This window comes from Dreissena polymorpha, chromosome 2 (assembly GCF_020536995.1).
Source record: "Dreissena polymorpha isolate Duluth1 chromosome 2, UMN_Dpol_1.0, whole genome shotgun sequence".
Classification (NCBI taxonomy): Eukaryota; Metazoa; Mollusca; class Bivalvia; order Myida; family Dreissenidae; genus Dreissena; species Dreissena polymorpha.
In genome coordinates, this window is record NC_068356.1 from 132,229,311 (window position 1) to 132,255,043 (window position 25,733).

Consider the following 25,733-nt stretch of genomic DNA (forward strand, 5'->3'; position numbering starts at 1 on the left):
TTAGATTTTGTGCTTTATCAATTATTTAGCAACTGTCAGAACCATTTGAATTGCTCTTATAATAAGACAAGGTGATGACAATAGCTCATTACTTTTTTTCAAATGACCTTGACCTTTGACCTAGTGACCTGAAAATCAATAGGGATCATCTGCGAGTCATGATCAATGTACCAATGAAGTTTCATGATCCTTAAGCATAAGCGTTTTTGAGTTATCATCCGGAAATCATTTTACTATTTCGGGTCACTGTGACCTTTACCTTTGACCTAGTGACCTGAAAATCAATAGGGGTCATCTGCGAGTCATGATCAATGTACCTTTGAAGTTTCATGATCCTAGGCATAAGTGTTCTTGAGTTATCATCCGGAAACCATTTTACTATTTCGGGTCACCGTGACCTTGACCTTTAACCTAGTGACCTGAAAATCACTAGGGGTCATCTGCGAGTCATGATCAATGTACCTATGAAGTTTCATGATCCTAGGCATAAGCGTTCTTGAGTTATCATCCTGAAACCATTTTTCTTTTCAGGGTCACCGTGACCTTGACCTTTGACCTAGTGACCTCAAAATCAATAGGGGTCATCTGCGAGTCATGATCAATGTACCTATGAAGTTTCATGATCCTAGGCTTAAGCGTTCTTGAGTTATCATCCGAAAACCATCTGGTGGACGGACAAACATACGGACGGACGGATGGACTGACCAACATGAGCAAAACAATATACCCCCTCTCTTTCGAAGGAGGGCATAAAAATGCCCCGCCCCTGGTGGCCATCTTTTTAAAGCAACAAAAACCATTTTCGAACTCATCCAAGATATCATTGGGACAAATCTTCAGACCAAGTTTCATGATGATCGGAAAATAAATGTGACCTCTAGAGTGTTAACAAGGTCATACATTCAATATAATTTAAAATAAAATTTGAGAAGAACATGTGTCGAAAAATGCGAAATAAGCCAGATCTTTAATTCTGAAATCGAAAATGTCTGTAAAGTTGAATTTGCCAGAATGTATATCATGCATGTACGATGTCAATCTTAATTTAGTTTAATGGTTGTTTTTAAATTTCTGCAGGGATGTCTATTCATACGACACACAAACACTAGCTCCGATCCTAATAAAAAGACGAATTCTTCAGTTATTGCAGGAAAATATGTACGAAATATCTTCGTCACCATCGGCTCGGGGCACTAATTTGTCTTTGCTGCATTTTATGAAATTCGTCTTCAATGTCTTGCCTATTTTGTGTTAATGTAATATTTATTTATCAATATATTACAATTTAACACATATAAAAATCGTATAGTCTAGCTTTAATCGTTTGAAAAAAGAATGCCATATTGTACAGAATCATCAAACAATAAAAAACATATTCAAAAGTTTGCTATCTTCCAGAATGTAAAACTATCATTTATAATTAATTCCACTTAATCTTCTTGTGCTTAAAAAAAAAAATTGAAAAGGGAGACAACTCTGTCAATTCAACATAATTTTTCAAAAGCCATTTTGCAGTTACTTCCCTTGACATGCTAAACTAGAGCGTTGTGTTCACAAGCTACTTTACTATATAAATATAAGGAAAATGACCCCCCCAGCGGCCATGCTTTTTTACCGATCCAAACCATTTTCGAACTCAACCATCATATCCAGAAAACACATGTTCTGACCAAATTTCATGAACATTGGACCAAAAATGTGACTTCTAGAGGGTTCACATGTTTTCACTATATATATAGAGAGAAAACTGCCCCGCCCCCTGGCGGCCATGTTTTTTCACAGATCTGGACCATTTTCGAACTCGTCCGAGCAATCAATGAAACCAGTGTTTTGACTAAGTTTCATGATGATTGGGCAAAAATTGTGACTTCTAGAGTGTTCACAAGGTTTCTCTATAGCCATATAAGGAATACTGCCCCGCCCCCTGGCGGCCATGTTTTTCAACGGACCAGAACCATTTTTGAACTCAACCAACATATCATTAAGACAAACATTTTGACAAAGCTACATGAAGATTGGGCATCAAATGTGACGTCTACAGTGTTTACAAGGTTTTTCTTTTTTTTTGACCTAGTGACCTAGTTTTTGACCCAGCATGACCCAGTTTCGAACTCAGTCGTGGTATCAATGGGTTAAATGTTCTGACCAAGTTTCATGAAAATCAGACAATAAATGTGGCCTCTAGAGTGTTCACAAGGCAAAATGTTGACAACGCACGATGGACGACGCAGGACGGATTAAAGGCGATCACAAAAAAAGCTCACCATGAGCACGTTGTGCTCAGGTGAGCTAAAAAGTTAAACAACATGCAATGGAGGAACGATTGAATGGATTGAAATCACTTCTAGTATGGAAATTTATTCTTTGTAATGGTTCTAGAATTGTGACACTTGAAGGGTTTCACAGGATGGAATGAGTGGGGCCAGCAAATTAATTTGAAAACTGATTCTTTCTGTGCATTTGATGATGAAAACAATAGTTTCCGCAGAGATTTCAATATGAATGTCACTATTTCAATGTGTGCAGTTTTTACATGCTTTTAGCAATACAAATGTTGTTAGTTTTTAAGTTAACTAGTTGTTGACTTAACCATGAATTCCAAAATGGAAACTATTCCTTAGATAAAGCAGAACATTTGTAACCTGTGTACGAGCTTGAAAGGTCATGAAAGACCTTGCTCTATTGACCAACACCCTAGCGTTGTATACTGTTATGAGCATCAGTGGTTTTTTCATCATTTTGGTTAAGATCAAAGTGTAGTATCTGTTCTTATCAGCTTAATATCTGATACGTCGACTTCGATATAAAACTGATTTTTGGACACAGATGAGATGTCAGGGGCTTGCTCCGCTCTCGTCACGGGTTGGCCCGGTATTGCAGTACCTCTGGGATCGGCCCACTCCCTTCGGGGAGAACAAAAACATGAAATATATAATCTAGGACAGCTGAGTATTTGTGGGTTTTTTTTGGCAAAAAAAAGCTTTAAAATTTAGGATAAAAAAGGTTTCTATGTTGTATTTACAAAGGTTTACTTAAAGAGCGGGATGGGAGATGAACTAAATGTTAAGATAAAAAAAATACTTTAATTTTGTTTGGAAACCTTCAGTCCTTCAGTTGTGAAGTTTTACTGGTCCCATTTGGGAAAAATATCTAATTTTTTCCATTGGGAATGGGGCTGTATAACTGCCTTGCTGTATAACTGCCCTGCTGTATAACTGTCCTGCTGTATAACTGCCCTGCTGTATAACTGCCCTGAGTTTGAACAAAAAGTAACAACACAGATTATACTTTATTTTATTGAGGTCTTAACATAATTTAATGATCAACACATTTTCAGACAACCAAAATTACCATTGATTTCATAACGAGTTACTGCAAAATGGATTGTATACCAAATATAACTAATTTCATTTATTAGTAAAGAAAAGTGGATATGATTCGCAACAGTTGTGCTTTAAAAAAACTAACAGATTGAGGGCTGCACAGAAAACTGTCGTATCTCCTTCTATACTTAATAAGAGTTACGACAGTCTTCCGTTCACCCCTCCACTGATGTAAGTTTTTGCTGAGTACATGTAACATTTATGAGAAGATACCTACAGCTTTAACTTCTATGCACTTAACTTGATTTACTCCATAGACATGAATGTCTAGATGATTTTTTAAACTACCAAATCCAGTTGTGTCTGGATTTTCTGTTTAGTCATCATTTAATATGTTCATTAATGACTTATCTAAAAGACCGTAATAATAAAGATTTTGTGTGATGATTTTAAATTAATTTAGATAAAATATAATTTTAAATCATTGGCGATACAATTTTGTTAAAATGCACTATGAAACTTTAAAACAAAATTAAAAGATCTCAATGTTTTCTGCGCGACAAAGTTTTATGCGAAATAAATACACACACGCTTCTGATGACCATACGCTATGCATGTGCATGTGTTTTCACGCGCGTTATATGGGGAAAAGAATCAACATGAAATACATGAGCACCTTTCAATTGAAGCTGCAACTTTTAACCATTGTTTTAACATCAGAATCCGTAATTGTGTTGCCGATTACACATTTATTTATGCTTATTTGACAATTTATCAAACAAAGTACGGTTGTGTGTATGAATTCATTTATAATATGTTTAAACGTTAATGTGTCGAAATAAATGTTTTGACAATATTATGCATAAAATGCACACCTTCCGTGTGGGTTACACCTGGTCACCATTATCAGTCTCCTAACTAACTGGCCATGATTTGTTGTGGAGGAGTACATCTAAGGATATATTAGTGTGGTAGGAACAATATAGCCAATGAACTGCCACAAAACTCCTGAATTATCGACTGATGGCAACACGGTGTTATTCACCCATGACTAATTCACAACCATCCGAAATTTTAGTGACTTGGGGCCATTTTTTGTTAAAATCGTATCATTTATAAATTGGGAGACCTTTTTTGTCATGAGTTGTTTTAATGTACATATGTATGTTATATAAAATTTACCAATTACACAAGTTTTGGTACATTGTACGTAGACCAAGTACTGGCACAAGTACTATTCGTATAGAATAAAAAAAATTGGGTGTAAGATAAAATTGTAAAATGGAAACAGCCAAACAAATTATTTGTAATTATTATCATTTACGCATATCTGACTTAAAAAAAAGAAGATTTTTATATGATATGATATGTAACTTTTTTCTGTGAAATACTTGTGTCTTATACTGGCGTGTGTTTGTCATGCTGTACAGTTAACTGTAACAGCATGGAACTGAAATGGAAGATATTGAAGGGTAAATGTGAACATATTAATAGTAATTAAAATAAGTTTGGTACATCATTAACACTTAAGTGTGTTTGTTTATACATGTGTATTTGTTAAAACAGCCACTAATGGGCTTAAATTATCCCACCATTAGTATGCTGTTTATATTTCTTGATGCTTTTTCCCCAAACAGCCACAGATGTGCTTAAATTCCCCTCTCCCCCCCCCCCCCCCCCAAAAAAAAAATGTCTTTTCAAGTTACTTTTTGCCATTTTTTAAAATTGCGTATTTAAATGCCCTTTTTGAATTTACTGTGTCTTGCCTCTATTTCCTCCTGGGAAAAATGCTATGCACCTATGTGTGAGTTAAACATAATCAAACATGAGAGAACAATTTTCTATGTTTTGTCATTTTTAGCTCGGCATTTTTGGAGAAAACTCGAGGTATTGTCATAGCCAGCTCGTGGTGTTGTCCGCCGTCCGCGTCGTGCTAAAACCTTAACATTTTGTTAAGGTTTTGAACATTGGCTCTAAAATAAAATTGCTTCCACCTACAACTTTGAAACTTCAAATGTAGATGCACCTTGATGGGTTCTACATGCCACACCCATGTTTGGGCCACTAGGTCAAAGGTCAAGGTCACTGTGACCTTTAAAAAAATATAAAAAAATTCTCACAAGCTTTCATTTATTCAAAACTGCACCCGTAGCCGAGCGTGGCACTCGTTATGCGGTGCTCTTGTTTAATGATCACCTGGTGTGATATCATAATCTTAAAATCTATATTTACAAAGTCACTTGATTTAGTTCATTGTCTTTTATTTGATTTCGTTTATTTACAGTTCGACAGTATGACAATGCTGTCACATGTGGCCTTGTGTGGACTACCAATTTTGTGGCATACCGGTGCCGCACGTGCGGGGTATCGCCATGCATGTCGCTCTGTGCCGACTGCTTTCAAGCCGGGAACCACGAGGGCCACGATTTCAACATGTTCCGCAGTCAGGCGGGAGGGGCATGCGACTGCGGAGAAGTCAGTGTGATGAATCCTGCAGGGTATAATGCTATGGGATTTTATGTATTTATTTGCCAAATTGGGAAAAATTAGTGAGTAAAACACCTGAAATTGGGAAAAATCCTGTCATAAAATCTTCTTATTGAGTAATTGCTGTATTTGATTTTTCGCTAACAAGATATAAAAAAACAGTTTAAACGGAAACGAGTGTCATTTTCCGCTAGGTTCTGCTCTAGACTGGTTCCTTAGTTTTCACAGAAACTCCCATTATTTTCCAGACGATTCTGTCTAAGACTTGTTCCTTAGTTTGTTTTCACAGAAACTCCCATTATTTTCCAGAAGATTCTGTCCAAGACTTGTTCCCTAGTTTTCACAGAAACTCCCATTATTTTCCGAAAGATTCGGTCTAAGACTTGTTCCCTAGTTTTCACAGAAGCTCCCATTATTTTCCCATAGGTTCTGTCCTAAGCTCGTTCCTTAGTTTTCACATTATTTGCCTGTAGGTTCTGTCCTAAGCTCGCTCCTTAGTTTTCACATTATTTTCCCATAGGTTCTGTCCTAAGCTCGTTCCTTAGTTTTCACATTATTTGCCCGTAGGTTCTGTCCTAAGCTCGCTCCTTAGTTTTCACATTATTTTCCCATACGTTCTGTCCTATGCTCGTTCCTTAGTTTTCACATTATTTTCCCATAGGTTCTGTCCTAAGCTCGTTCCTTAGTTTTCACATTATTTTCCCGTAGGTTCTGTCCGAGACATGGTCCTGACAGACAGCACACCCAGCCCCAGCCCCCCGGGGATCTCCTGGCAGTGGCTGAGACCATGATGCCCAGGATAATACTGCGCCTAATCTACCACCTGAGAGACAACTCAAAACCTGGTATGGTACATCAGAGGTTTTCTAGCCATTTGGGAAAAAGAGACAAATTGGGAATTTTTAAATCAATGAAATTGTAAATTGGGGAATTTTTTATCGACAAAATGGACCCAATTGAATTTTTTTGTATCAACAAATATTGACACATCAGACCAAATCATATAAAGGATAGTTTTTTTTAAATAACAGGAAAACCCTGGTATGTTACATTATTGGGTTTTATGTTGTTTAGAAACTATAATCCTATTTGAAGTGAAGATGTTAATCTGAAACATTGTTTGTTTAGAATCACTTGCAGGTTTTTTTTCCCACTTTTTGGGAAGATAGCCCATAGCTTTGGAATTGGGAATTTTATCGGCATTTTCATGAAATTGGGAAAATTAATTCATGAGCCTCTTTTCCACACGAAAAGTCCACTAATTAGGGAAATACTAAATTTGATATAACACTTTATAATCATTAAAATTAAAAGAACAAAATCATAAAATACTTTGTTAGATGTTCTTGAATTAAAATTGAGATAAAATACGCATAAGATACTTCTTTCTAAAAAAAAAAAATTTTTTTTTTTTTTTTTGGAAATTGGGAATTTTTTGCCACATTTTGGGAAAAAAGTATACTTTTTGGGATTGGGAACATAGCCGAATTTCGGCTATAAAATCGGGCCAAAAAAAACCCTGACTTGATATTGTGTTGTTAATAAATAAGTATTTGTATAAAGTAAAAAATGTAAAATTTCAGAAGGAGCTCAAAGCACAGTATAAATGGTTAATTAAGTGTTTACATGTACATGTCTTTGTAAATTGATTGTATAGACATATATTACGAAGTGAATAAAGTTATTTAAACAGGAAAAACACTCACAAAAAAACAGGACTTGTGATTTGTTGTGCATGATATTGTGTATAATATTGAAAATACTTTTATTCTCTTTTTTGTGCGCAAAAAAACCAGCAACACTGATTTCCAAATATTAGTTAGAACAATTGGATGGTTTTCCAAAAAGGTGAGAAAGAACAACACTGCAGATATGACAGTGTACATTGATAAACAAGCTCTTTTTTCATTTTCAGAAATGACAGACACATACCTGTTGGCCATGCAGGATGCCGAGCAGTTCCTTTCATTCCTGCACAGCCTCAGTGACATGGGGGCGGCCATGAGAAGGGTGATGGCCCGAGCTCTCACTGACCCAGAGCTGTACTCACATCTCATCAACCAGCACATTTCAGGTAAATGATTTAGGTATTTGATCCACCGGCACATTTTAAGTAATTGATTTAGGTATTTGATCCACCTGCACATTTCAGGTAATTGATTTAGGTATTTGATCCACCTGCACATTTCAGGTAATTGATTTCGGTAATTGATCCACCTGCACATTTCAGGTAATTGATTTAGGTAATTGATCCTTTTCCCACTTAGAAGCAAAGTGAAAATGGCTATGTGCATACAGCATAAAACCAGAACAGCCTGCGAGTAACTCGCAGTCTGTTCAGGTTTTATGCTGTTTGCTGCTCATCAGTATCTTAGGGTTGGAAATGAAGCCTTCAGAACTTAAATCTAGTATGAAAAGTCTTTAATGAAATTTAACTTTCTAAAGCATTACACATGCGTCAAAATACATATCTAAGTGGTAAAGGGTTAATCCAGTGTCCCAGTCGTTATTGAAACCTTTACCTCTCAGATAGATTAGTTAATACACTTCTCAGGTGAGCTAGCTGGGGCCTTTAGGCCCAATTGTTTTGATATTTTTGTAGTAAAAACATTTTTTTTTCCACTGTCTCATACTATATAGAATCTCTATAGAACTTTGTCATACAAAGTTAAAAACCTAGTTACAAACCACAGTTATTATTAAACATCAAAGTTTGGTTTGACCATGTCTCGAGTGAGCAACCTTAGGCTTTTTGCACTATAGAAAATTAAAGTAAAATTTCAAGTTTTCTACTTCTGTTTAAATATCGGGTGGATCTCAATCAAACTTTCACAATTGATTGAATGTGTAGATGATCATAACAAAAAGGAATAATGACAGCGACCAGTTTTAGCAGAATATGGCCCATTATCATTTTGTCTACTAAAGAATAAATAGTGGATTTGTGTCAAAACATACCATGTGGGTGATTCAGTTTCAGTGACACATTTCTAGTCTTGGATTTAAATCCTTGTATTCTTACAGTACTAGTGGCAGTGTTCATATTGGTTTGATTTAATGTGCTGTTTATAAAATGATAATTGTATGATATCATATTCACATACATATAAGTTTGAATGATACTTTACATACTGACTCAGCCAATATATTCATACAAATATTAATAACAGTACGTACGTGCACGTAATGAAAATAAAATATAGTTTTTGAGCAATAAATAAACTTATTCTCTTACACATAATCTTTTGAATAGACTATTCTAAATATGTTCAAACAATCCTTATAAAACTATTTTCAGTCAAAGTAATCATTGAATGTTTTTTGCTATTAATATAAGAGCATATTTCAATTTAAGTTCATAATGATAAAGGCTAGGAAAGACTGCAGGTTTCATTGGTAATTTATAATAGTTTCATACAGAGAATTATGAATGTGTCCTATTCCAACTGTCACTGGCTTTAAAACCATGTATACAAAACTGTAACACTTTTTACTTGTAAATGTATATGTGAGTGTATAATTAAATGATTTGAAATGAACATCATCCTACTCCAACACTGCCTGAAACACAGTAATGTCATTATTGTTCAACATTCCTACAATGATTGAGCCTGTGTGCTTGCTGTAGTAGACAGATGTAGGGCAAGTCACATCCTTTGTGATCACCTCTGCCAGTCTCTGCCTCCCATCCCTGTCCACCTGGACGATTGTGCCTGGAGAGTATCCACACAGCAAAACTTGTCCTGAATCTGTCACATGCAGGCCAGGTAGTAGTGCTTTTGAGCCCAGTGCAGGTACAGTCAGGCTGGATATTACTTTGCCATCCCTGGACAGGGTGACCAGCTGTTTACTGTTCTGGTTGGTCACATATATCCTGTCTCCATCTGGACTCACTGCACAGGATCCAACTGTTGTATGGGAGACAGTGATGATAAAGTATTGTTTATATATGGAAACAAATGTCATGGTTTAAAAAAAGTAGTAGGTCTAATATTCCTATAACATCTTAAGTCATAAACTTTGCGTAGTACTTTTTACATATATAATACTTAATAAAATCAATGAACATGAATAAAAATTCATACAAGAACGCTTTTCACATAAAGTGCAGTAAATATCAACTATAAAGACCAGTTGTATTGTGAATGTGATATATTTGGGTTCTTTATTTTGATACTGGGGTTTAGTTTGGAAATAGTTATCAAAGACATCATTGTCCAACTTTAATATAATGTTGTTAACTTATGATGATAGAAATACTTTCTTTATTTGTAAGTCATCTGTCTGTGTATATATGCATAACAACTACTTTTTAATTTGGTTCATCATGTTCAGCGCTCATTATTCACAAAAAATACCTTTGTTTGATAAGATTTATGATATATGTAGCTTATTACTTCTTGACTTCAAAATGACAGTAGATGCATGGGTCCTTCAAGTTTTGAACATAAGAATAATGCTAGGAATAATGATTACCTGCATTGTAACCTGATGTACCCTTATACATCTCCCTCACCAGTCTGCCATCCACAGTATAGAGATACAGAGCTTCACCATCTGTAATGTACAGGTTACCATGCTGATGGGCAATACCAAAGCAGGAATGTTGGAGCTTCAGTATCCTGTCCTTTATTAACTGACCATTGGTCACTCTGATAAAATGGACCTGGTTGTATCCCACAGTAACAGCGACCAGACTGGAGTCAATGCTGCACATGGACCTTGGGTCACTAGGCAAGTCACAGTGGGCCACCACCTTGTAGGTCTGATCCAGTAGCTTCACTTTACAGTTGTCCAAGTCTGTGATGAGGAGTTCTCCAGAAGCTGTCTCACAGATACTTGTTATAAAGCATGTGTATTTATCACCCTTAATCTTCACACTGTACCTCTTACTACTCTTCACTTTTATGATTTGATCAGGCTTGCTTACTGCAGCTGGTTGATATCCCTGAACCAGCTGGTGTGATGAACTTGATACTTGATTAGACACCTGACCTGGCATGGTCAGATCACTTGTTTGGTTTCCTGGTCTGTTCTTTCTAGATGAACTTGGGTCTGGAATGGAAATGTTTTCCTTTAACCTTGAAGTTGTTTGGTTTCCAGGGTCAGACTGGCTGGATGCTTCAGGTTTATTCTGTCTGGTAACTAGGTTCTGTGTAATCTTTTGAGCAGGCTGTATTTTTTTCTCTGAGCTAAATATTTGTCCCAATCCTGAGAGAGTGGACAGGTTTTGTTGGATAGTTGTATCAGGTTTAAAGATAAGTTTCATCTCATTCTGTGTTGTAATTTCTTGTAAAACTGCTTCTACCTTGATAGAGTGGACAAGACATTTTCTATACTTTATAAATTTCAGTGATTCATTTTTTTCTTTTATTCTCATCCAATCTTCTTTTAAGCATGTTATATTTTTTATGGACTCAGTGCAGTTTTCTATATCAGTTTGAATTGATTTCTTCGTGGTTTCCAGTAATGTGTCCAACTCCTTCTTGGTATTCTTTTCCAGTTGATCCAAAGCATCATTAATTGTCTTTCGTAATTCATTGATTTCTTCCAGAGTTCTCTTGTAAGATTTCTCAAGAGACTTCATGTTTTCCTGTAAGTCATCTTTCTTATGTATCAACTGCTGGCGTTGTTTATCAAGAGTTTCTGACAACTGTTTGAAGTCTCCATTTTGATGGAGGTCTTTCACTTTGTCAGCTATAAGAACCACATGACTGCATTTCCTGCAAGAAAGGAACTCACTTAAATTTACATCATGTCTTTTTAAATATTCCCAGATTTGCTATTTATTTTGAATCCTATTATTTGATACATTGGACTATCTATAAAACAAATATTTTAAATTACATACGGTATTTGACTGTAAATTTTGTAATTAAGAATGTGGATGTAATTTCCAACATAAATATTTTTACATTGTTATTCAGACCAGAAGGGCACACGGCATTCAATAATATTTTACGTACACACCATTATACAGAGGATATAATTGTTTTTAGTTTTGGTCGAGTATAGATTTTAAAATCACAAGTGGTCATAGACAGTGATATTTATGCCTATGGATGCAAACATGGAAATATATATCTTTGCAGCGTCCGCTGTTGTCGTGTGTGCGTCATTAAGTTTAGTTAGATACCCCTTTAGAGGTCACATTTATTAGTCCTGATGAAATTTGGTCATAATGTTCATCTGGACAATATCTAGGCTGAGTTTGAATTTGGGTCATTTATATCTGAAATTTATGTTGTTAGTTAATCACTTTTATTACTCTAAAGGACACATTCATGACTCAACCTTGATGATCAAACGTGGCCAGAATGTTCATCTTGACAATATTTTGGTCAATGAAGCATCCAGTTCATGTGTTTGAAAAACCCAGGTCACCAGGTCAGATCTAAGAAAAACCTTATTACCACTCTTAGGGCCTCATTCATTACTCTATCCTGATGATAATTGTTCAGAATGTTTCCATTGTCTCGGCCTAGTTTACATTTCAAATCTGGGTCAGATACCCAAAAAACTTAAGATTAACTCACTCAAAATAAGAAGTTTAGTTTGTTAGTCTTCCCATGTCAAGGTTTCCAGATAAAAGGTAACTTCACAAACTCTTTGCATTTTCAAATAATTTTTGTTGCACATTTACAGACCATTAATACTGATAAAGTTCAAATGGTAACAAATCTCACTTTTTAAGCAAGAATTATTAATATGCTGTTTTTACTTAAATCAAAACCTGTAAATCATGGTTTGTAGTAAATAACTTTTGCTACCAACTACTAAATGTTTATGGGCCCTTGTTAAATAGAATATTTATTAGAGAATGACTTTACCTTTGAATATCCAAGTTAGTATGCTGGTTACTAAAGGGGAAATGGTGAAGCCAGTTGTTGGTCAAGGTAACAACAATTACATATATTTGGAGACTTTTTTAATGGCTGCTAGTTGGGAACATTATTGTTTTTGGACACCTTTTTATGTTTTTGTCATGGCATAGCATTTAAGTATATGCTTACATTCCAATATGCTGCTTGTATAACATTTTTATGCTTAACCATTGTGTCTAAATTGAGGCAAGGGACCCAGGGCTTTTTTCCCAGTTGTGTGATTTTTAACCCTGCCATAGGCGGTAAGGCAGAGGGATATTGTTTTGGCATTGTCCGTCCGTCCGTCTTTCCGTCCGTCCGGCACTTTTGTGTCCGGAGCCATATCTTGGAAGTGCTTTGGTGGATTTCATTGAAACTTGGTATGAGTATATATATATGGATAAGAGGATGATGCACGCCAAATGGCATTGTACACCATCTGTTAATAACAGAGTTATGTCCCTTTGTATGTTGAAAAAAAATGCATTTTTTGTGTCCGGAGCCATATTTTGGAAGTGCTTTAGCGGATTTCATTGAAACTTGGTATGAGTATATATATGGATAAGAGGATGATGCACGCCAAATGGCATTGGACACCATTTGTTAATAACAGAGTTATGGCCCTTTGTATCCCGAAAAAAATGCATTTTTTGTGTCCGGAGCCATATCTTGGAAGTGCTTTAGCGGATTTCATTGAAACTTGGTATGTGTATATATATATGGATAAGAGGATGATGCACGCCTAATGGCATTGTACACCATGTGATAATAACGGAGTTATGGCCCTTTGTATCTTGAAAAAATGCTTTTTAATATAAGCTTAGAGCTTTATCTCTATCAACACATGAGCCAGAGCCATGAAACTTACAGTAGTTGTTATCAATCATCTGGGGGTGCTTCACATTCAACACCCATAATCCTAGGGGCTAAGGTCAAGGTCACACACTGAGGTCAAATGTCACAAATTTGATGAATTATTCATTATTTAGTTATTCCTTTACTATGCATCAAGGGATTCTGTAATAACTGTCCACAATTGTTCTCCATTATCTAGATGAGTGTCAAATATAACACTTTTGTGTCCAGAACCATATTGGCGGGGATATCAATTAAACGAATTTGCTTGTTTTATTTGAAATTTAGGAAGATGATAACTTACGTTTGACATCTGAAATAAAATAAAAGGTATCGGATGAGGATCCTATGTCCCTCAGGGCATTCTGAAAGATGGTAAAAAGTGTGTTCAGACTTGTTCATAAAGAGTGCATATGTACTTACTGATGATTGTGGATTGTGATGATCAGCTCACTGTGGTCCTCACAGAATCCTGTCAGTTTTTCTTTCTTGTGTACCTGACATTGCTCTAGTTGGCTTGCATTAGTCTTAGGCCATAGGCTGATGTTTTCTTTGCTCAAAATGGCATGCTTCTTGTAAAGATAGTTATGATGCTCCACACATTTGCTACAGTAAAATTTAGAACAATCCTCACAGTAAAAATCAGCCTCCGTGCTTCTATCATTATCCTGACAGGTGAAACAAGAAAAGTCAAAGAATGATTCTGATCCTCTATAAATTGAACTTTCCATATTGGAAGCCATTTTTGTGACTTTTGATATGTTCTTTTGCTGTAAACTAAAACATCGAAATTCAATGGTAGTGTTATCAATATCAGGTGATATCCGGTCATATGAGTGTGTGTCTCGTCCTACTTTAGATTTTACAAGTTCTCTTATCAATGGGTTTATCAGCAAACACATTGAACTATCTTCAGTATCACATGGTTTAACATATGATAATAATATCAGTATAACTTGTCACATGCTTAAAGATCAATGTCACAGTGTAGATTTTGCATGTTGTGTTCGGTAAATAAAATAATATACATTGAAATCTTGTTGATAACTTGTAGAATTATTTTTCTAGCAAACGTTTTGCATGCAGGTCAGTCAAAAAGGACACTTGTAGTTTTGGGTATATTTATAACATGTTTAATGAAGAAGAAGTGTCATGCACATACTTTTAGCGTGGGTGGATTTGAAAATAAATGTGCACAAATTACAGTCATATCAAGACAATGTGTGACATGCAGCAACTGTTGCTCACTGAAAGGTAAAGGTCACAGTGGACACTTGAAATGTTTGTAAAGTCCTTATGTGGTGATAGTGATGTTTGTGTTCCTGCTGGGTATTTTTCGTGCATGACCAAAAATGATGAAAAATTCAGAAATAATTTGGCAAAATCTATCATCATATCAAGACGATGTCTCATATGCACCAACTAAGGTAACAGCTGTGATATACAAGGGTTTCACTGTGGATCGCCATTTTTGCAAAATGAGACAAATAAGGAAAGTGGCGATTATAATCCCCCGCAGGGCCTTCAATCTGTCAAATTCACGGCAAAAATTCGGCCGCATTCCCCCACCTGAAAAGTATACTTTTTTTCCCCTTTTGGGGGGAAAAATTCCCCCTAATTGTTTTTTTTTCTTTTTTAAATAGATGTGTCTCATAATTATTATATCTCAATTCTATTTTAAGTCAATCTTGTCAAACATACTGAATTATGAAAAAAAGCAATGAATATAGTGCAAACATGTACAAATATAATAATTTGAGAGTAAGTAAAAAATCCCCCAAAAAGGGAAACACCGCAAAAATTCCCCCTGCTTTGGGTAGCGACCTGCTTCCCCTAAAATGGATTGAGGGCCATGCCCCGCCATAGGCGGAAGGATATTGTTTTGGCGTTGTCCGTCTTTCTGTCCGTCCGGCACTTTTGTGTCCGGAGCCATATCTTGGAAGTGCTTCGGCTGATTTCATTGGAACTTGGTATGAGTATATATATGGATAAGAGGATGATGCACGCCAAATGACATTGTACACCATCAGTTAATTATGGAGTTATGGCCCTTTGTATCTTCAAAAAAAGCTCTTTTAATATAAGCTTAGAGCTTTATCTTCATTAACACATGAGCCAGAACCATGAAACTTGCCATAGTTGTTCTCAATCATCTGGGGGTGCTTCACATTCAACACCCATTTTCCAAGGGGCTAAGGTTATGGCCCTTTGTATCTTGAAAAAATGCTTTTTATCCCCCGCCATAGGCAGAGGGATATTGTTTTGGCGTTGTTTGCTGTCCTTCCGTCCGTCTTTCTGTCTGTCCGTCCGTCTGGAGCCATATCTTGGAAGTGCTTTGGCGGATTTCATTGAAACTTGGTATATATATGGATAAGAGGATGATGCACGCTAAATGGCATTTTACAACTCTGTTAATAACGGAGTTATGGCTCATTGTATCTTGAAAAAATGCTTTTTTTGTGTGTCCGGAGCCATATCTTGGAAGTGCTTTGGCTGATTTCATTGAAACCTTGTATGAGCATATATATGGATAAGAGGATGATGCACACCAAATGGCATTGTACACCATTTCATGATCTGTTAATAACGGAGTTATGGCCCTTTGTATCTTGAAAAAAATGCTTTTTTGAGTGTCAAATATAACACTTTTGTGTCCAGAAGCATATTGGCGGGGGATATCAATTTAAAGAATTTGCTTGTTAATATAAGCTAAAAGCTTTATCTCCATTAACATATGAGCCAGAGCCATAAAACTGGCCATAGTTGTTCTCAATCATCTGGGGGTGTTTCACATTCATCACCCATAATCCTAGGGGCTAAGGTCAAGGTCTCACATTGAGGTCAAAGGTCACACATTTGATGACTTATTCATTATCTAGTCATTCTTTTACTTTGCCTCAAGGGATTCTGTAATAACTGTCCACAATTGTTCTCCATTGTCGAGCTGAGTGTCAAATATAAGATCCAGGTTGCTAGGGTCATGGTCAAAGTCACACTCAAAAGTCAAAATCACACATTTTGATTAAATATGCCTTATTTGGTAAGGGTTCTACCATACTGAATGGATTCTCAAAATGTACTGATGTAATTATACCCCCATTACTGGTAATGGGGGCTATATAGGAGTCACTTTGTCAGTCTGTCTGTCGGTCTGTCTGTCCCGAAAATTTCATCCGATCTTCACCAAACTTGGTCAGAAGATGTATCTAGATGATGTCTAGGTCAAGTTTTAATATGGGCCATGCTGTGTCAAAAACTAGGTCATGAGGTCACTTAGTGCGTTTTAAACAGAAAGCTTGTCTGGACCATAACTATGTCATTTATCGTTAGATTATAAAGTGATTTTGTACATTTGTTCACTATCATGGGACGGTGGGTCGCGGGAAAGAAGAACATCAATATCTCAAAGGTCAAGGTCACACTTTGAGTTCAAAGGTAAAATGCTTGTCCGAGCCATAACTTTGTTGTTTATTGTGAGATTTTAAAATCATATGGCACATTTGTTCACCATCATTGGACGGTGTGTCGCGCGAAAGAATTACATTGATATCTCCAAGGTCAAGGTCACACTTTGAGTTCAGAGGTCAAAAATGGGCATAAATGAGCTTGTCCGGGCCATAACTATGTTGTTCATTGTGAGATTTTAAAATCATTCGTTCACCATCATTGGACGGTGTGTCACACAAAATAATTATGTCAATATCTCCAAGGTCAAGGTCACACTTTGAGTTTAAAGGTAAAAAATGGCCAAATAAAAATCTTGTCCGGGCCATAACTATGTCATTCATTGTGAGATTTTAAAATGACTCTGTACATTTATTTTGTTCACAGTCATTGGATGGCGTATTAATGCAAAAGAATTCAAGAGTTGGAAGGTCAAAATGGCCATACTTGATAATGGCATAATAATTCTTAAAAATCGCCATAAATTAGCTTCTCTTGTTTTGTGAAGACAGAATGCAAAATAGTCCCTGTCAATGCAGCATGTGGGGGTATACTTCACATCTGTGACAAAGCTCTAGTTGTTCCCTATTATCAAGCAGTGCAAGACCTTTTGACCAAAGTCGAGGTCACACATCAAAGGTCACACATTTGTAGAAATATTTATTATTTAGCCATTACATGTATTTGACTATGCATCACTGGATTCTGTAATAACCTTCCATAATTCTTCTCCATCTTCTTCCATGCTGTGTGTCATATGTAAGATTCTTGTCTAGGGTTAAGGTCAAGGTTCATGTTTTAGGGTTAAGGTCAATGTCACACAATATACTTCATGTAAGGTCATACGATTCACATCAAGGGTCAAGGTTACACAAATGCTTCATGTAAGGTCGTACGCTAAAACCCCTTAACTGACCATCATTTTTTCCAGAATTATGTTTACATCTTTGAACTTCGAAATTACAGGTACAAATGAGTTAAAAAAAATAATTGACAAAATGCACAACCCTTCACTTATACCTTTTCTTTTAGTTCTACACCCATCCATAATTTTTTTTATATGGCTGGGGATATCAATTCAACGAAGTTGCTTGTTTTCTTTAAAAATCAGGTCCGGTATCCGGACCCATTCCCAATGGAAAAAAGTATATATTTTTCCCAATGGGACCTAAAAAATCCTAATTGAAAGTTTAAAAAAAAAAAACTTTTTTTTTTCAACATTTTGTTCGTCTCCCATCCAGTCATATAAATTTAACCTTAGTAAAAAAAATACTGAAAACACTTTTATTCTCAATTTAAAGCATTTCGTAGAATAACAGCAACAACACTAATTTCCCAATTTTAGTCAAAACGCATCAAATTTTCCCAATTCAAAGGGACCCGGCCCCAATTCCAAAATGGTGAAAAAACACTGTTCCATCATATGCATGTTGAAATATGTTTTCAGGTGAAGCAGAGGCGTCTAACAGTTTCTACATGAAGAGCAAGCGGGACTATGAGGCTGCCGTGGATTCCCTCCAGTATCCTCGAGGATTTGATGAGCTGGACGGTAAGTACTTGCACTGATTTGCTGTGGGAAAACGGGGCTTAATGCATTTGTTGTCCCAGATTAGCCTATGCTTTTGGACTAGTCTATTCATCGAATTTAAGTTTTCACTTTACGACAAGATGCAAGTCTGCTATAAAAAAAACATTTTATTAATTAGAAATTATCATGTTTTCAGTTTGTCTAGGTATTAATGAATATAAACGTTTAGATCGGCATATTTTTCTTTCCATTTGAGGTAATTAAGTAATCTGATTTCATGATAATCTTCATCTTTATTCCACATATGTCTGGTATAATCAATAAAGAATATTGTTTTCTGTGTATTCAGATATACCTGGATTGAACCAGAAGCTCGTCCACAAGACGTTCCTGGAGGAGCTTGTATTCTGGACGGTGAAATTTGAATTTCCTCAGAAGATCGTGACCCTCCTGTTGAGTCTGCTGCCAGATCTTAGATACAAAGTAAGTTGCCGTGGCATATTGGATATGGTGTCCGCCTAGCAATCCGGAGATCACGGGTTTGATCCTAATTGTGGGAGGGTTGGTTAGATCTCCCCCAGACACACCAAGTACTGGTTTTAGTCCCAGGAAACGGACTCATGAGCGTTTCAAATAAGCCTTAGGCTTTCTATGCAATCAAGCTAAAAAAATAGGTTTAAACTAAAGTGAATTGCTTAATTTTTTAACTCTTTCTCTCTCAGATAGGCGTTTGTAGTCTCTGAGATAATCAAAGTAAATTAAAGCCCTTTTTACTCGAATCAAGTTTTAAAGGCTTCATTTCCAACCCTTAGATACAAATGAGCAGCAAATAGCATGAAGCCTGAACAGACTGCGAGTTACTCGCAGGCTATTCTAGTTGCTGGTTGCATATAGCCATTTTCACTTTCTGTCTTACAGGAAAGGTTTAACTGTGCTGCAACTAGGATTTGAAAAGCGCAGTTTGCTCTTTTATCAAAAGCGCACTGTAGCGCGTGCAGTCATTCACGTATATTATCCCCACTTGCCCCACATCAAAGGTCATTACGTGTGTCACCTAACCTTTGACAACATTCTCTATTGTTAGGGCCGCAGGGTTATGCAAAATATCTCCTGAACCTTGCAAAATTCAATACTTGGCTGCAAGCCTGTAAGCATGCTTGTTTTAGTAAAAAATAGCCCAAGTTTAGAACCTGTTAAGATATATAACAAATTCAAACTGTTTTAAAAACTGCAAATCAATATCTTCAATCCAATTAGGTTCAACTAGGCAAATAAAAATGTTTGAAAAAATAACTTGGATTGCTTGTTTTACTATCATCTCTTGTTGCAGGAAGCATTCACCCGAGCTTTCATCCAGCACTACAGCCGGATATCACGCGTGCTAGTAAAGGCGCTGGACCGCCAGACAGTGGCCAATCGAGTGGTCCACATCAGTGTTCAGCTGTTCTCCACGGAGACCCTGGCGTGTCAGATGGTCCAGGAGTACAACCTCCTATACGTGCTTATTGTCAGCCTGAAGAACATGATGGAGCAGATACTTACTGACAGCACGCTTCAAGGTGGGTTGTGGGGGAGGGGATGCTACGGGTTGTAACACGAGATCATATAAGCCTCGTTCAGGAAAAATTGGGTTTAATGGGATTTTTTCACGGTTTGGTAAATTGACAAAATTGATTTATTTTTTTCAGATTCACAAATTTTCGGATTAGTTGTGATATTTGTGAGGAAACAGTATTACTGAACATTTGCCATGGTATAACATAGCCATTATATGCATCTTTTGACGATTTAAAAACCTAAAAATTATAAAGCGTTGCAACGCGAAACGATTGAATAATTTGGAGAGTTCTGTTGTTGTCGTTTAATCTTATGTATGCTTGGTAGGATAGCTCAGTTGGCTAATGCATTTTTACTTCAGGATTCCGGGGTTCACTGGTTCGAGCCTGGTGCGGGCTACTTTTTTTTCCTTTTTTAAATTTTATTTTTGATTTTTTACTGGAGCTTTAAAAATTTAATGTTTACATTTATCAATATAAAGCATTTAATGACAAACTTCAAAACATGCCAAAATCTGTAAAAATGCCCCTTTAATGACAAACTTCAAAACATGCCAAAATCTGTGAAAAGGCCCCTTTAATGAATAAGTGTAGTGTCCTCCCAGATTAGCCTGTGCTGGTGTTGTGTGCCAAAGCAGTAGTTACTGTATGGTCAGTGGAATAACAACCTTAAAGAGATTTTGTGTATTAGTTGTATGACAACTAAGTTTAATCATTTCGCACATTACTCTAAATATGTGACTACTAAAATTAGAGAAAAAAAGAGAAAAACTACATGTATAATACAACCTGAAAACCAATAAAAATTAAGCATTCACAACATTGAATTAAATGAATTTTCAATATAAGATCTATTCATGTAACCTCATCAAGGTCCTAATTACTACAAATAGAAATAAAAATTAGAAATGCAATGAAAAAAACACAAACAAACTAGTATACAAATTCAGCATACAAATATTGTATTTCATGAATGTTCCTTTTTTATGTGGCTCCTTAGACTTACATCAGAACTTCCACCAAGTGGTGGACTGCAGCCACGAGTCAATGAAGGACCACTGCTATTGGCCCATCATCAGTGACCTGATTAACCTACTGTCACACGAGGACATCGCGTACAAGTTCCTTTCTGATATGAAGCTCGTAACGATGTGGCTCGACTTTCTGTCATATTTTCAAGGTGGGTGAATACTAATAAATATGGACCATTCTCTTAGAAAAGGGGTTTTCATGCATGTGCGTAAAGTGTAGTCCCAGATCAGTCTGTGCAGTCTGCACAGGCTAATCAGAGACAACACTTTCTACTTTTATTATTTTTTTCTTTACAGAAAGTCTCTTCTTAGCAAAAATCCAGTTTATGCTGACAGTTTCGTCCCTGATTAGCCTGTGCGGAGTGCATAGGTTAATCTGGGATGACATATGCATTAAACCCCCTTTTCACATGACCCATTTCATTGGTGGAAATTGACATCCCAGTTTACCAATCATGAATAATTTGTCAAATGTTACATGACTTTCTGTCATATTTTCTTGGTGAGTGCCAGTGTTTTATTTTTAATTTTTACCACTTTATGGAATGGGGCCAGAGGGCTTTGGATTTTCTTAGGAAAAATATGTTTTGACTAAAATTGGGAAGTTTAGTTGTGTGTTTTGTTGTTTTGACTAAAATTGGGAAGTTTAGTTGTGTTTTTTTTTGCTGAAAAATAGATACAATAAATCCTTTATGTCTGCTGTTGTTATTTCAGGAATGAATCTGAACACCCGAGAGCTACACCAGCACGTAGAGTTCGAGCCAGACACCTACTACGCTGCCTTCTCTGCTGAGCTGGAGATCTCTGCCTCACCCATGTGGTCTCTGATATCCCATCTCAGACGAGAGGTAGAGCAGCTTTAACCCTTTCCCACTCAAAAGCAAAGTGAAAATGGCTTTATGCAAACAGCATAAAACCAGAACAGCCTGCGAATAACTGGCAGTCTGTTCAGGTTTTATGCTGTTTGCTGCTCATCATTACCTTAGGGTTGGAAATGAAGCCTTTAAAACTTGAATCATAGATAGTCATTGTTTATTTAAGCTTGTTTGCATTGAAAGCCTATGGCTGATTGAAATGCCTCGAATCTGTTTCCTGGGTAGAACCAGTACTTGGTATGTTTTAGGGAGATCGAAGAATGCTCCCACTGTGGGTATCAATCCCATGACCCCTGGTCACTAGGGGGACACAATACCCACTACCCAATGGCAACACAGCTGTAAATTGTATTTCCAGGACCCGTATCCAACAAACTTTTAAATTATGAACTTAAGCTTTAGATCTCTAGTACAATTAATTTAATCTTAACAAATATGCAATCAAAAATGTTTAACGTTTTTAGCTCATCTATTTTTTGAAAAAAAATTATGAGCTATTGTCATCACCTTGGCGTCGGCGTCGGCGTTGGCGTTGGCGTCGGCGTCCGGTTAAGTTTTGCGTTTAGGTCCACTTTTCTCAGAAAGTATCAATGCTATTGCATTCAAACTTGGTACACTTACTTACTATCATGAGGGGACTGGGCAGGCAAAGTTAGATAACTCTGGCGTGCATTTTGACAGAATTATGTGCCCTTTTTATACTTAAAAAATTGAAAATTTTGGTTAAGTTTTGCGTTTAGTTCCACTTTTCTCAGTAAGTATCAATGCTATTGCATTCAAACTTGGTACACTTACTTACTATCATGAGGGGACTAGGCAGGCAAAGTTAGATAACTCTGGCATGCATTTTGACAGAATTATGTGCCCTTTTTATACTTAGAAAATTGACAATTTTGGTTAAGTTTTGTGTTTAGGTCCATTTTATTCCTTAAGCATCAAAGCTATTGCTTTCATACTTGCAACACTTACTAACTATCATAAGGGAACTGTGCAGGCAAAGTAATGTAACTCTGACTGGCATTTTGACAGAATTATGTGCCCTTTTTATACTTAGAAAATTGAAAATTTGATTAAGTTTTGTGTTTAGGTCCACTTTATTCCTACAGTATCAAAGCTATTGCTTTCATACTTGCAAGATTTATGAACTATCATAAGGGGACCGTGCAGGCAAAGTTATGTAACTCTGACTGGCATTTGGACGGAATTATGGGCCCTTTATACTTAGAAAATTGAAAATTTGGTTAAGATTTATGTTTTGGTCCACTTTACCCCTAAAGTATCATAGATATTGCTTTCATACTTGGAACACTCACAAACTATCATAAGGGTACAGTAAAAGGACAAGTTGCATAACTCTGGTTGTCATTGTTACGGAATTATGGCCCTTTTTTGACTTAGTAACTTTTAATATATGGTTAAATTTTGTGTTTCGATCCACTTTACTTCTTAAGTATCAAGGCTATTGCTTTCAAACTTCAAATACTTACATGCTATCATGAGGTTACTGTACCTGGCAACTTGAATTTTACTTTGACCTTTGAATGACCTTGACTCTCAAGGTCAAATTATTAAATTTTGCTAAAATTGCCATAACTTCTTTATTTATGATTAGATTTGATTGATACTTTGATGAAACTACTCTTACCTGACATACCACAATAGACTCCACCCAAACCATCCCCCGTGCCCTCCCCCCCCTCCCCCCCCTCCCCCCCCCCCCCTAATTTTTTTTTTTTTTTTTTTTTTTTTTTTAAGATCATCTCACACATGACCACCACACACTCACACTATATCCCCCCCCACCCCCCCACCCCCCCCCCCCCAATTTTTTTTTTTTTTTAAGATCATCTCACAAATTACCCCCCCCTCACACTATACCCCCCCCCCCCTCCCATTTTTTTTTTTTAAACTGTTATGTTTGAAATACCGTCCAACCATCGCACCCAAACCCCCCCCCCCCCCCCCATCGCCCCTCCAACCCCCCCCCCCCCCCCCCCCCCCCCCGATTTTTTTTTTTTTTTTTTTCGCTTTTTTGGAAGATAATGTAATAAATGTCCACAACCCCACACTATACACCCCATTCACTCCACTCCTCCCTCCTTTGTGATTGAAAATGAGAGTCCCTTCACCTTTAAAAAGAAAATAGATGAGCGGTCTGCACCCGCAAGGCGGTGCTCTTGTTTAAATCAGCTGTGAAGTGTTTTTCCAGGACTCGTACTATGTGACGAAAAACATGTTTTTAGCTGGGCTGTTTTTGGAGAAAACCCGGGGTATTGTCATAGCCAGCTTGTTGTCCGCCGTCCACCGTGCGTAAACCTTAACATTTTTTAACCTTTTGAACATTGAAACCTCATATGTAGCTGCAGCTTGATGAGTTCTACAGGCCACACCCATTTTTGGGTCACTAGGTCAAAGGTCATAGTCACTGTGACCTAATATTCTTCTGACAAGCTTACATTTATTCAAAACTGCACCCGCAGTCGAGCGTTGGCACCGGCTATGCGGTGCTCTTGTTTAAATCAGCTGTGAATTGTTTTTTTCAGAACTCGTACTATGTGACGAAAAACATGATACAGGCCTGTCAGGAATCACTTCAAGACTGGTTTGATGCCATCTCATGCAAGGAGTCTACCAATGTAAGAACATCCCGAGACTTCTTCAGGTTTAACATATAGATAAAGTAATATAATTTGTTATATAATATCACTCGGCATGAGATATGAGAGCTTGTTATTAATGCCTGTTAATTGGGTATTTCAAGTGTCATTTGAATACTGGTAATGAAAAAGGATAAAAAATACTAAACAAAATCAATAAAAAAACACTAATTTAATCCCCTGAATATTCAGAAGACATCAATTGTCCTTGATTTATTTTCAAGCATTTTTTATTTTTATTATTTGTTTTACCATGTCTGGACTAAATGGTTGTTTACATATTATGCCTTGTCTTTTACAGCCCAACCCCCTGCAGTTGACATTCCATCTGCCCCTCCATCGCTACCTGGCCTATACTCTGCCATGTTCTTTTACAGCCCAACCCCCTGCAGTTGACATTCCACCTGCCCCTCCATCGCTACCTGGCCTATACTCTGCCATGTACTTTTACAGCCCAACCCCCTGCAGTCAACGTTCCACCTGCCCCTTCATCGCTACCTGGCCTATGCTCTGCTATGTTCTTTTACAGCCCTACCCCCTGCAGTTAACGTTCCACCTGCCCCTCCATCGCTACCTGGCCTATACTCTGCCATGTTCTTTTACAGCCCAACCCCCTGCAGTTAACGTTCCACCTGTCCCTCCATCGCTACCTGGCCTATACTCTGCCATGTTATTTTACAGCCCAACCCCCTACAGTTGACGTTCCATCTGCCCCTCCATCGTTACCTTGCCTATACTCTGCCATGTTCTTTTACTGCCCAATCCACTACAGTTGACATTCCACCTGCCCCTCCATTGCTACCTGGCCTATACTCTGCCATGTTCTTTTACAGCCCAACCTCCTGCAGTTGATGTTCCACCTGCCCCGCCATCGCTACCTTGCCTTTACTCTGCCAGGTTTTCTTTTACAGCCCAACCCCCTGCAGTTGACGTTCCACCTGCCCCTCCATCGCTACCTGGCCACGTTCATGGTGCAGGCTGTCCAGTATCAGCATCAGGATCTTCTGGCAGTAGTACCTCCAGAACGCATGCTCAAGACTTTGCTCATTCACGTTCTGCAGATACAGGTAATAGAGGCAGCAGATCATCTTGGTGTTATATCTTTTCATTGAGA

At 37.1% G+C, this 25,733-nt stretch overlaps 1 protein-coding gene and 1 pseudogene across 1 annotated transcript in view; both read left to right on the forward strand.

Annotated features, from left to right (window-relative positions):
• Window positions 1-2,722: 2,722 nt before the first annotated feature.
• LOC127870531 (U2 spliceosomal RNA) lies at window positions 2,723-2,905 on the forward strand (annotated as a pseudogene).
• Window positions 2,906-5,609: 2,704 nt separating this feature from the next.
• Window positions 5,610-25,733, forward strand: part of LOC127869037 (E3 ubiquitin-protein ligase UBR3-like) — a 90,341-nt gene continuing 70,217 nt past the window's right edge. Inside the window, exons 1-10 of the mRNA XM_052411290.1 lie at window positions 5,610-5,821; window positions 6,519-6,655; window positions 7,726-7,884; window positions 18,420-18,521; window positions 18,850-18,983; window positions 19,831-20,059; window positions 21,057-21,236; window positions 21,802-21,935; window positions 24,506-24,598; window positions 25,531-25,686. Of these exons, the coding sequence (XP_052267250.1) occupies window positions 5,700-5,821; window positions 6,519-6,655; window positions 7,726-7,884; window positions 18,420-18,521; window positions 18,850-18,983; window positions 19,831-20,059; window positions 21,057-21,236; window positions 21,802-21,935; window positions 24,506-24,598; window positions 25,531-25,686 (1,446 nt within the window). The 5' untranslated portion in view covers window positions 5,610-5,699. The remainder of the gene's footprint in view (window positions 5,822-6,518; window positions 6,656-7,725; window positions 7,885-18,419; window positions 18,522-18,849; window positions 18,984-19,830; window positions 20,060-21,056; window positions 21,237-21,801; window positions 21,936-24,505; window positions 24,599-25,530; window positions 25,687-25,733) is intronic.